General features: G+C 38.8%; 1 protein-coding gene across 4 annotated transcripts in view; it reads left to right on the forward strand.

Moving 5' to 3' along the window:
- MYLK (myosin light chain kinase) overlaps window positions 1-13,302 on the forward strand; it is a 201,917-nt gene that overhangs the window by 165,726 nt on the left and 22,889 nt on the right. For all 4 annotated transcript variants that reach the window (XR_014317732.1, XM_082763002.1, XM_082763000.1 and 1 more), the window contains 4 exons: window positions 5,038-5,340; window positions 8,988-9,026; window positions 9,125-9,218; window positions 10,080-10,283. Coding sequence is in view for 3 of the 4 variants with exons in the window: in XM_082763002.1 (XP_082619128.1) it covers window positions 5,038-5,340; window positions 8,988-9,026; window positions 9,125-9,218; window positions 10,080-10,283 (640 nt within the window). In the remaining variant the exon portion in view is untranslated. The remainder of the gene's footprint in view (window positions 1-5,037; window positions 5,341-8,987; window positions 9,027-9,124; window positions 9,219-10,079; window positions 10,284-13,302) is intronic.

Genomic DNA, 13,302 nt, shown 5'->3' on the forward strand with positions numbered 1-13,302 from the left:
TCAAGTAGCAGAAGGATTGCTGTTTCCCTGTGCTCTGAGTTAGATAAGGAGAATGCTGCCTTTTTTGGTCTCCTGGAATGGTGCTTGTGTTCTGCAGACTCTGTAAACTGAGCAGTGCTGAGAGGCCAATAAGGTCTGCATAGCACGGTTTCAGATTTTGTGGGAGTCCTGCATGCATTGGGGTTTGCTACCTACACAGAAGGAGAGAAAGTCCTTTATCAAGAGGAATTTGGGGTTACAGACCACTGAAAAGGGCAAGGACCTCAAGACAAATCTGTTTCATAAATATTGATTAAATATCATGCGTGCTTATGCTTTACGCTTCTCAGAGTGTACAAATAAAAATTAAATAAAGGTTACTCCAGGGTGTATATCAAAAACTGTTTACCAAAATATCTCTGAGAATTTGTCTGAGGAGGGAGTGCAGCTGAATTCAATTTGAGTAAACAAGAAGTGCATGTTTCAATCCTGGTATGGCCTTAAATGTGGCTTATACATTTCATGCGAGTCCAGCTCATGACTTTACCATCTGCCCTAATGAAAGTATGTCACAAAGAATAAACTGGAACCTGACCTCCCTGGTCTGGGGTAGCAGTAATTTATGTCTCCATTTGTTGGGAAGTACCTTCTTTCCTAATCTGTGCCAAGTTTGCTGGAGCACAAAGGGAGAAAAGCAGTCGAGTCCTCTTTCACATCACCTCCTCTCCTCTTACTCCCCTGTGCTTGGTGAATAGCAGTACATGGAGCAGCTGCTGCTCCTTCCCCTGTGCCATTAGTGTCAGTGTCAGTGGCTTTACACAGTCTCTATGCTGCTGTGCAGAATAGTCCATAGGGCAGGCTGGAGGCCAAGTTAGCTGATTGCCCGTCTCCTTTGCCTGCAGCTGGGCTTTGTGAGCCACCTCATTCCTAAAGAGATTACCTATGAAGCTTTGTGCTCGAGTCCCCCTTAGCATTTAGCTGTCCAACCTGCAACTATGTTTTTAGACTTTGCAGTTATACTATTAGGCAAATAAGGTGATCATGCATCCTAGTAAAAGAGGTATAAGTACTGCCTGCTACCAAAGGGGGTGGAGCTTGTAGGATTCTGGGCAAATTCAGTAGGACTATATGGACACAGACAATTTGACCAGGACAATCTAGAATATCATAAAGCATAGCTAAATATTTATTTTGGTGTTATAGTCATTCTGTAAATTAGTCAAGACTGAAATACCCTGGTTTTGTATAGATAAGATATCTTATGGTAGAGAACATACATGTTTTCTTTTGCTGCATCCAGTAGCGAAGCTGAAGTTAGAGACTGACATTTAAAATGAATTGTTCCCCCTACCATTATAGTCCTATGGAAATGTTCACCAGGAGCAGTGAATCTTGGAATTCACTTCCTTGTAGATCATATTTTGGCTTGTGGCTATGGTTTGGTATGGGACAGCAAGAACAAAATTGTGGTCCAGTGAAGCTATGTAAAATCCTTGCAATATATGCCTAAGTGTGAAGTACATGATTGTAAAAGACTGCATATGATATACAACTGAAACATTGAAGATGGGCAGCTCAAGGACGTGAATGATATGCTAAACACTAAAACAGAAGGACAAAATAGAGAACTGTGCTGTAACTTCCGCACCCCTCCTCAACCCACTGGATATTTTTATTGGAAGCAGTTAATTGTGCTGATAGAGATTTCATATTCCAGAAGGGAATGTAGTTTGGCAAAATGTCCTAGCTTTCAATACAGACAGATGAATAAAGGGTAACCTTTAAAATCCCCATGGAATAAACTATTGAGAAACAAAACAGACACATGGAGAGACCATCTGTAAATTCTCTGAATGTGCAGAGCTGTAAAATACCATCCAGTCTGATATCAAATAATTTCTAAGCGTGGTAAAATGCTATATACACATCTGTCATATTAAGAAAGAGCAAAGATTAAGCTTTCTTTCTTGTTTATGATCTTCCATAGCAGCTACTACCCCAGTATTTATACATTGAGCAGATCTGTAAGCAGCAGCACTTGGTAGGCTTCAAACAAAAATGTGCATATTTCATATTTCTGGCTTGAGCAAGTCCAGCCAGGGTTGCAGATCCACTTATTTTCTACTGAAAAAAAAATATATATATATATATTCCCAAGACTTGCAGATATTAGACTAAAGTCATGTAGCATTTTCTTGACAGCTAATCAGCTAATGTACCGTTGGCTGTGAATGTTTTCTCTCTAGTGAGCACATACCTTAAAAGCCTCGCTTTATGCAAGCTATGCTGGTCTAAAGGGTTGCCATTATCCAGGTGAGTCACGGAAAGTTTAGGCAACTGTTAAAGCATGCCCAGAGTTTCATTTGGAAGCAGCAGAGTGCTAAAAGTCAGTGAAGAAGTCACTGTATTCTCATGTCCCGCTGTGCTCTGAAAAGACTGAAGCACGAGTTCTTTTCTCCTTCACATTAAAATTCAGTGTATAGCTCTAGTCAGAAGCTGTCAGATGTATGGATTTCTATAACCTCGCCTTCCCTCTGAAATTAGGGTTTTAGTATTAGAGCAAGCTACTTTTTCTTTTTTTAAAATAAACCCATAGTGCCCACATTTAGCTGTGTGCATGGCAGATGTCAGAGAATCTGGACTAGTTTGGCAAATCTGAACAGATGCCTCTGGAGTGTGATAGACTACTGGCTTAGCTTTTTCTTCGAAGTATTTTCCCCTTGCTATCAGCAACTGCTCTTTTCTGTTTGGATATAGGATAAGTCAGCTGTTACTTGTCCAAGTGCTTATATGTGCATCCTGAGATGATGCAGTGATGATTATATAGGAGGAAAGTATGACACACAGCTAAATATTCTTCTGAACAGATTTTGAAGAGGACAGAGGCAATATCATTCCCCTGAGGCCTAAATGCATAATAATTTGTAGTGAAAAGAAGTTGGCTGTCATTGCTACTTGACTGAAAACATGTAACGCAAGTGTGCCATGTAAACGGTTCCCCGGAGCCTGGTGCAGTATTGCACAAGGGTGGTGAAATTGTGAGTGATGTGAGCACTGACCTCTCACTTCTTGCCACCCCAAGGAGTCTGGGGCAGGACTACTGCTCTTCAGGCACCAGGAGCCTGAGATTATATTCTTATCTTTGCTATAATCTTTCTTTTTCTTCTTAGACCTCTCTTTAATCATTTAATTTATCTGTTATTCAGTCCGTGATACCTAAACTACAAATTTATGCTTGTTAGAAGTCCCTTTTATTTTGCCAGAGAATGAGACCAGTAAAAAGTGACAACTAGGAAGAGCAGTAAGCCATTTCAGAGGTTAAGGACACCTATTTTTTTTAACAAAAGATGTACAGTATAATGATGACTCCTAGTGGAATGGAGTTTTAAGTGTTGCCAAATTGAATGCAGATAAACCCACGCTCTGGCAGCCTATCTCTCTTCTGCCTGGGCATTCTCACACTGAAGGCAGCAATAAACCCTTGGTGCTCATCTCTCTTCCTCTCTCCCAGTCTTTTCCCTCATACTTAAAACTTCTATTCATACAACTCCTAATATGTTTAAGTTGGTGAGGAGGTGGATATTCAATGACAAGTGCAAATGAGTTTTCTCAGAGAAATCATTGGTCATTTTCTGTAGAAAGAGATGGCACAGTTCCAGATGGTGAGCTGTCTTGATCCTACCCCACTTTCCCCCTTTATGAGTAAAACCACGGCAGTCAGAAGAAGAGGTCTCTCTGTCCAAGAACTAAAGTTGGGCTTCTGGCAAACTGTGGCCACTTCTGTCTGCTAAGTAGTTTTCCAAGGGATGATAATTTCATTCTGGAGAGACAACTCATATAGTCTACCACAGTAAGGCTTTGATCGAAGTCCATAGCAGTTTTCACCAACTTTTAGATGTTTTTATTGCTCAGAAAGTTGCCAAACCAGCCAAAACTAAAGCCATTCTGCCTCTCTTAAGGAAAAAGTGATAACATCCGTTATCAGTTTTAACCAGCAAAAGGGAACAGAATTTTATCAGTCAGCGTCTATTGCAACTGCTGTAGTATCTCACACTTGCTATCCCTTTATTTTCATCTTCTCTTATTTTATTCCATCCTGTGCTTTCTCATTCAGCCTTTGACCACTAGTTCACCCAGATCAACATCATCATTATTTTGTAGGTTTTTCTAGATTAATTCTGAGGGGATTATTCCCAGGGAAGACATTTAGTTCACTTTAAAGTCTTTAAAAGCGCTTAACTTCATAATTCTTTTTTTAATCAGTTATTTTTTTAGAAGCCAGCATTCTTCTGTCTTAGAAGAACATTCATTTCAGTAACTAGTCAATGATTAAACTTAATTTTGAAAAAGTGATATAACTTCAATGCTTCTGTATTGTGTCAGACATTTGTATAGTTGGTTGCTCATCTACACACCAGGTTCTGATGATACTGGCTCATTTTTACTTATTTATTTATTTTTTAACCAAAAAGTGCACCAGGCTTCCAAAATCTGTTCACATAAAACTCAAGATCTGTGTTTCTATGTTAACAAACTGGTTAGGATGGCTGTGATACCCAGGTATAGTTGGATAAGTGGTGCATAGAGGCTATGAAAAGTTAACAGGGGCCTTGAATTATGGAAGCAGATGAAGGGAGCTGGGGGAATAGTATCACAGCTATGGTGACTGTTAGAGGTTAACCCTCCAAGGAAGTTCATCAAGGAGATGTTTGCACTACTGTGGGAGATTTGATTTCAGTACTTGCCAGCATAGTTGTGACTGGTTTTAGTCTCAGTGGTTTCTGTAACAATAGCTGTGAAGGGCATTAGGCTTCAGAACAGCTTAGCAGGATGCCCAAAGACTGAACAGCCCGTGCTGAGTCCCATGTGGGATTGGCATCTGTGTTTGCTAATTCAGGTATGTCTGCAGCTGTTTTCTTACTCCACTACAAACCTGTGAAGCAGAGCAATAGCATGGAAGGAAAATGGTTGTTAGCTAAGGCCAGTAATACCTTAACAGAAGTCCTACCTCTTACGCTCCCAATTTCATCTAGTGTGCTTTGCATCTGTTTTTTGCAGATAAACCAGACCCACCTGCTGGAACACCTTGTGCATCAGACATCCGGAGTTCCTCCCTCACTCTTTCATGGTATGGCTCCTCTTACGATGGTGGAAGTGCAGTGCAGTCCTACACCGTGGAGATCTGGAACTCAGTGGATAACAAATGGACAGACCTCACTACCTGCCGCAGCACGTCGTTCAACGTGCAGGACCTGCAGGCTGACCGGGAGTACAAATTCCGCGTGCGAGCTGCTAATGTGTATGGCATCAGCGAGCCCAGTCAAGAGTCTGAGCTGGTCAAAGTTGGAGAGAAACAAGAAGGTTAGTTTTTAAGAGAAACGTCAAGGTTTAATTAAATCATATCATAACAGTTTCCCAGTAGGGTCAGGCAGCTTTACCACACTCCTTCGCATGTGCTTCTGTGCAATGAATGCTTAAGCTGGCTGTAAGCACACTTAAGTCCCTTTGTAACTTCATGTGGGTGTCTGTGCTTATGTTTTGCATGCATCAGTTGTGGAAACATGGCTTCAGGAATCCCTAAAACCCACCTTGTGAAAGCAACCTGTAACTTGACTTCTGGCTTGCTCTGTGCATGCTGACTGGCTGTCATTCAGCACATAGGTAAAGGGAGATAAAACATTTAACACATAAGTTACCCATTCAGACCTTGCCCAACTGGGAAATTATGTTTGGTGGCTTACCTGAAACATACTGGGGAATTCATTACAGTTTATACTGGACACGCTATGGAAAAACAAGCCAAAAAACACTATCCCAAATTTGCTTTTGGAAAAAGCAAACGAGCTTGCTGCCAGCCAAGCACTGAATACACAGCAGAAAATTAATTAGCCTCTCAGACCTAGATATGATTTCTATGCTTCAAATCCCAGCACGGTAAACCACCTCAGTCCTGTTGCCCCTAATACACTTGATCTTATGAATTTGTGACTTGTATCCTGCTTAGCATGTTGGGTTTGCAGCATTGTATGGATGCTAGAAATATTTTTTAGAGTTTTTGATTCCAGTTGCAATGCACGTAAAATACTTCTCAGTATGTTTTTCCTCCTGTTGTCTACTTAACATCTTCTCAAATAGGCTAATGGGGAGAGTTGGAACATTTTAGAAATTATTGTAAGTTGTTATAAATGTTTTAAACACACACACACACACAAAATCAGCATTATTTTTTTTTAATGTGTTTTGAATGCAGATTTTTGTGCACATCCACATCTACCTACTGTGCAAGGATCACTTTGATGTTCCTACCACACTGAAAATCCCAGAACCAAATTTTCAGCACCAAAATTATGTATTTTGCTATGTTTCCTGTCTTTGGAGAGTGGACTGTGTGTTGTGTCTCTCCCTCCTTATCTTTATATGCAAAGCTTTAGAGTTTTAAATGTTTCACATAATCCTTGTGATGTTATCTTTCATTGCCATAGCAAGACAAAATGCTAGCAAAGTGGCGCAGCATCACAAAGCTGTGTAAGCTTCTCAACAGTCATTTCCCAGCAAAAGGGAATCATACTCCAAGTGTTTTAAATATTTAGAAACTGTAAATCAAAATGCAACTTGTCTTCAAAGGGGGAAAAATAACGTTAAGAGTAGCAATAAAATTTAAAGAAAGCTAGACGGTATTGGCTTTTCGTAATAGAATTCCCTGTGTTTGAATGCCCTCTTTCTTTAGTTGCAGGATGAACACCTTCTAGAGCTGAGGACCTGATCTGTTCCTAGACTTGCTTGTTCTAGGGCAAGCGCTACTTGTACTGGACTAAAGCAAACAAGCTATTTTTCTTTTTAAGTCTGGCAGTTTTCTTACATAGATTTAACACAAAGAGTCTATAGAACAAATCAATCATTGTGATACACATTTTGACAATCAAAAAGTTTCTTTGGGTGAAAAGAAAATGCATTTTGTGTGCAGGAGAGTGGGTTGTCTTTGTGCTCTAAGTTCCAGGACTTCTAGCTTTCTGTTCTTAATACTGCAGCTAGCGTGAAGAAAGGGCAAGTCATATAAAGTGTGATTTTTCAAGTGTGTGAGTGTAGCTGGTGCCTTAATTGAAGACAGTGGAAAACGCATGTGTTCAGCACTTCTGAAAGTCAGGACATTAAACTGTCATCTATGTAAACACTTAGCTGAGTAGCTGGGGATTTTCCATTACTGCCAGGAAGAGTGATTACTGATTTTCATACTGAGGTGGCCGTTACATATCAGCAATCTCAATCTCAATAAAATTCTAGCAGAGAAAGGCAAGGGTAACTTTTCAATGTGAATTTCAAGAAAACAGCTACTAAAACAAGGTAGTAAATCACAACAGATTAAAGAAGACTGCCATGTTTGAGGAAATCTTTTTACCATTAATGCACTTCTGAGAAAGGTTTTAGCACAGCTATGCAGAGCTTACAGGGCTGAGATGTATTCTATTTATTTTATTTAATTTAATTTAAGGTGTCCAGTTATGAACCAAAATGTTTTGAGTTCATGTCTTCAGTATAGTGTCGCTGCAGAACAGGGAACTGACTTCTTTGTCTGTCTAATCGCCGTTTGGCAGACCTTAACTACTGGCAGCGTGGCTGGGATCAGCTCCCTTAGGCAGCCCTTAAAAGGGGAGGAAAATGTGATGTGCTCCCTGCAAGTGTGGTTTCTAGCTGAGGAATATCTGAGGACAGCTACGCCTGCATGGGGAGGGCTCGCTTCCCTCCCTGCTCTTCTGGTAAATGACAGCAAACCAGCGAGTCTGTTCTGGGACATACAAGGGTTGCAAATCCTGCAGAAAGAGAAGAGGACTTTAGTAACAGATTATATTTACTTGATTGGCTTTGCTACCAGAATGCATATGCAGGGTTATGTCTTGAATATGAAAAGGTGATGCCTGCATCAGATCAGTTCTCTGCGCTCCCTTCACTCTTCTTTCTATTGTTTTATTGTCCACTACTGCACTTAACTCTATACTCTAAGGCAAATAATGGTGTCCAGAGTAATGTGTCAATGTTTGATAACATGAATTGGTTGACACAGTGGGGATAAATCATTCGATTAGGCTTGCACTCCGTGATGACAAAGTACAGCTTTGGCAGCTACAGGGAAAATTGTACAGGTCCCCGTGAAACTGCCTTTGCAGTTGCTCAAATTACTGGTCATAGCCAGAGGTCTTAAGAGCAAGTCCAAACAGTGTAAGTAATATATAGTGACATTCCAGCTACCACCCCTTTGCCTCATACCTGCAGGCAACGTAGGGAATAACACACAAACTGGTGCTACAAACAGTTCATTCACGTGAGAATAAAAAATTAAAATCAGAACACTCAGGCCAGCTTCCACTCTGTCTTGTGTCATGGGGCTTGCTTACACCTCTGCATGCCTTTGAATATTCCTGCAGAACTGAGTCTCCGTTTGGACATCCTTGCTTTCAAAGTTCAGCCATGCTCAGAAAGGTGTACACTCTCCAAATTTTCTAGTCATCTTGACTCTGAAAAATGTGTCTCTGTGCTTTGCAGGAAATCTTTTCATCTCTAAGCATGCTTTACTTTTAGGTTTGCAATAGCAAGAATGCATCAAAAAGTCAGAAAAGGATTTGTCATTGAACCAGAAGTGAAGCTATTGATTTTAATATTTTTAATTTATTTTCTATTCCATTAAGGTATTCCTAAAACAATTTATTAGATGATTTTGAATTGATTCAGTATGCTCATGTTTCTATTAGGGAGGTAAAATAGACAAGCACTGCAAAACACATGAACTAGATTTATCAAGAAATGGTGACTGGAGTTTGACTATGTAGTTATTAGACATGAAAAAGTGGTGAAGAGATTTTAATTGTGGAGTTAATACACAAAATCCCTGACTGGTTTTGCTGCTTAGCCATAAGGGTCTACCAGTTACCCATGTTACTGTGAATAATTTGACTGCTTTATGGGAGTTCAATATCCTATTTAATGCATTATTCATGTCTTTATTTTCTTTACAGAAGAACTTAAAGAGGAGGAAGCGGAGCTATCTGATGATGGTAAGAATTTCATATTTTAATCAGGAAAAACTAAAAGCTGTGTTTTTATTTCATGTTCTATGGAGGTTTTAATCACGCTCCTCGCTCCTTATTTGTAGAAGGGAAAGAAACAGAGATTGAATATCGGACAGTTACTATCAACACTGAACAAAAAGTTTCAGATGTCTATAATATTGAAGAAAGACTGGGATCGTAAGTACTATATTGTGCTTTTAAAGACACGTTGCTTTCCAAGCTACTAGGAAATTACAAGACTAGAAAAAAAAATAATAAAGAAAGAAAAAAAAAAAAAAAGAGGAACACACTGCGCACTTGCATTTCCATTATATCCATTAGTGGTTACAAGATTATCCTGCCCACAGGCTAAAATCTCTGTTGACAGTGGTTATAATCCCAAGAGCATTAATAGTATTGCTCAGAGAAGGTCAGCGATTAGCCTGGCTGTTTCTCACTGCTCAAACTCGTGGTTGTGTGAATTGCATGCCATGATAATCTTTGAGCAATTTGTGCTGCTGGTGGTGCTGAAGGGCAGAGGATCATGTACCGTTCTCTTAACAGAGCTGGCATTTATCCTTCTGCTGGATAAGTGTGTCATAGAGGTGCAATTGTACATATACAGTGAAGTGAAGTGAATTGAAAGTATTGAAGACTATCATTCAGGTTCTAATTTCATCTACATCTAAATCTGACATTTCACCTCAAACTTGAGAGACGTTTCCTACCTTCTGCTTCTGCATAGGTGTATGGCCTATGGAAAACTGTATGCAGTCAAACTTGAGTCGTATGAATTAAAGACTGCTAGGTGTTCTTTTTTTGAACCCTCTAGTATAAAAGATGTTAATTGTAAAATTGGGGTCATCAATAATAAATATGGTAGTCATCAAAATTGCTTGCAGATTACTCTTCACAAAATCGGTGCAGAAGAGTACTCGATATGATGATTTTTTAATTTCAGATAGGTGTGGTTGCACTGGCATATTTAGTAAAATTTTGCTAGTCTTTGTGGACCATGCATTGTAAAAACATTTTATGGAAATAGATGTATGTTTTCAGGGGCAAATTTGGACAAGTCTTTAGGCTTGTTGAAAAGAAGAATGGAAAAGTGTGGGCAGGAAAATTTTTCAAAGCATATTCTGCAAAGGAAAAAGAAAACATAAGGGATGAAATCAGCATCATGAACTGTCTACATCATCCAAAACTCGTCCAATGTGTAGATGCCTTTGAAGAAAAAGCCAACATCGTTATGGTCTTGGAAATGTAAGTATAAAACAAATCACGCTAACAAACCTAATAAAGTTGGAAATAATTGTGCATACAAAAGTAGCAATTTACCTAGATATGGGTGACTGACAGATGCTTCAGAGTCTGCAGGGTTTCACACCTTGTAAGTTTTTCCAGTCATTCATCCAAGCTGTTTAAACTGTGCAAGTAAATCTGTGATGTCTTTCTTTAAAATCAGTGTCAATGTGTTGCAGACTTCATTATTTCATTTGTTTTTTAATCTAGTAAGTGTGGTGCTTTTCTGCAGCTCACTCTTCTATTGCCAGCTTGAGAGGGGAGAAAAAAAGTTTGTTGTAATTTGGCTTGGTTTTAGAACCAAAAATGTGCTTAAGGAGGACAAAAAGCATTTTTCTTTAAGAAGTTCTAAACAGATATTGAATAAGCTTGTGTCAAATTTCACCTAAACACTAACCAGTTATCTCCTGCAAAGAACTGAGTATGGATGAAGAACAGACTGTAGAGAAGAAAGATATACTTGCAAATGCAAACCTTAAAGCTATATTACAACAAAATAGTTGAATTTCTATGAAAAAAGCACCCAGGAAAATTTATAGTATCCAAGAGGTATTGGGAACACTTTGTTCACATCAAGGGCAATATCCAGTTTTTATATTTTTAAGAGTCCTTAAAAAGGGTTTAGTCTGATGAGTTTTTCCTGCAACAACATAAACACTCTGATTGTAAAACACTTATTTTTAGCAATGGAAATCCATCTAAGAAATATTCACAGGTCAGCACAGTGAATGCTCCAGATCTAGACCAGGAGATGCAGAAAGATGGTTTACATTGTAATTTACATTTGTATTTTTGTTTTCCAAATTTGTATTTCAAAATTGTAATTTTTTTTTTCCATATTCGTTTTTTTTTTTTTTTTTAATAATCTAGTTAAACATGACTTGATCTGCCCTTAATATCAAGCCAGATTCTGTGTCAAGGTCCAGGTGTCGCAGTTGTAGAAGGGGATTTCTCATCTCCCTAAAAGTCATTACACTCTTTATCACAAGATTTACAATTGAGTAAAGCTGGATTTGAAGACAGCCTAGGTTGCTTTCATGTACTTGCTGAGTAAGACAGCAATACCTATCTTCACCTCACAAAAACTGCTTTGGGCTATTAACTCCACACCACTGTGAGAAGGAGAAGAAAATTGCCTTAAGCAGTGCTATAAAGCATCTCACGGGGCTGGAACTTAGGCATTGAAGATAGATTATTATTTTTTTCCAGAAAAAGAGAAAGTTGAGAGTATGTTCATACACTAAAATTCATTATAAGAAAAGTATCTGCACATTGAGGAGTGGAAAGTAGTGGTCAGACTTCAGAAACACTAAGAATGAGCGTGCATGACCAACGTGATGTTTGCATCATGCATAATGCACCTGCTTAGTGTGAATCCCATACTTGTGGCAGTAGCAGCTGGAAAGAAAAGGAAATCCTGATCTGTGCTGATGTGGTTTCCCAAAAAGTTACATCAGCCACTGTGCTGCTGCCACATCTAGACAGCTGCACTTTCATGCACTGTCTGCTACAAGGAGAAGCTGTTTTTTTCTGGCTGGAACTGCTGAGCGAGAAATAGGTTGTTAAGAGCCAAAGAGACTTTATCTATTATCTTGCTTTCTTGGCATTTGCCTAGATTATGTGAAAGCTGCTATTGCACTGGCATATTTCAGAGACTGAAATGCCGTTATACAACCTTGGTACTTACATGCAAGACGGTGCTTTTATTTTTAGATTCAGAAGTTGAACGAGCTGATGATGGTAAGGGAAGGGAGCCCTACTTAGCTTGGAATTGAAAGCTGGCAGACCTAATGGAAAACAAGGAAATGTATAAAGAGGTTTGAATATCATAAGGCTTTACACTGCATTAGTTCCCCTCTGCAAACAAAGGGTGTTTATTAAAAATATATATACCCAAAAATACAAACAAACTTAAAGTAGTTTTGTTAACCAGTCTAATTAGGATGTGATTTTGGTGGCTACACTGGGTTTTGAAACCCCACATGGAAATTTCCATTACTTTAAGAGCCATAGGAGGAGGAGCAGGCAGGCAATAGCTATCAGTCCCTGCTCTGGAGCAGGTCTGGGCAGTGAGATGCTTCTGTGACACCTTCATGTCAGATGGTTTGGTGGCCTCTGCGCTGTCACTGTCCCCAGGTGACAGTCACAGCATGGCAACTGCACCAGTATTGTTTAGAAAGGCTCCAATGGATCATTTCTGTTTTAACTATTAAGCTAATATTTCTTTGCATGTCAGGGAAGTTGTGGCAAGTACTTTCAAAAATTCTTCGTATCGAAGCTATTCTTTTTATTCCTACTAGTGTCTATAAATAAGCAGATTTCAAATAAATCAAGCTCATCTGCCATTAGTCCTCTGCTAAACTAGATGTTAGCAATGACTGGAATTTAGCAGCTACTCAGAGTGGAGCTTTTGACAAGGAGCACCTTTGGATTCTTCTTCCTGATACTAATCCTGAATTTTTCATTTTAATTTTATTCCTTTGTCTTTCTTACAAGCTTTTAAACTTTGTCCAGCAATTCCTCTCTCATTTTACAATTTGTCATGCCACTATTTTGCATTGTTTGATTTTATATGTAATAAATTTAATTGTTTTTTTGTTTTTGTTTTTGTTTTTTGTTTTTTGTTTTTTTTTCTGGTCATTCATTTTAAATTAAATGCAATAGTGATTCAATCATTTGATGTGCTCTTCCCTAAAAACCTTCTTATCTACTACCATTTGTTAGAAGTCGGGGCAAATCTCAGGCATTTCCTTTGCAGATATAATACAGGATCTGTTCCAAAATAAGTATCTCAGTGGAAAAGGAACTTAAAAAACGGTAGCACGTTGTGAACAGTATTCAGCATTGGCAGCTAAGTGCTTTAAAGTACATTTTTACATATTTCAGATAAAGTCAGTTTCATAGTCAGTTTATTTTGACACAGATAAGAAAATTATTGTGTTGAAAATTAAGATTATTAAAGCAAAATTGCAGCAGTCAA

This window comes from Aythya marila (genome assembly GCF_965140915.1).
Source record: "Aythya marila genome assembly, chromosome: 6".
NCBI lineage: Eukaryota > Metazoa > Chordata > Aves > Anseriformes > Anatidae > Aythya > Aythya marila.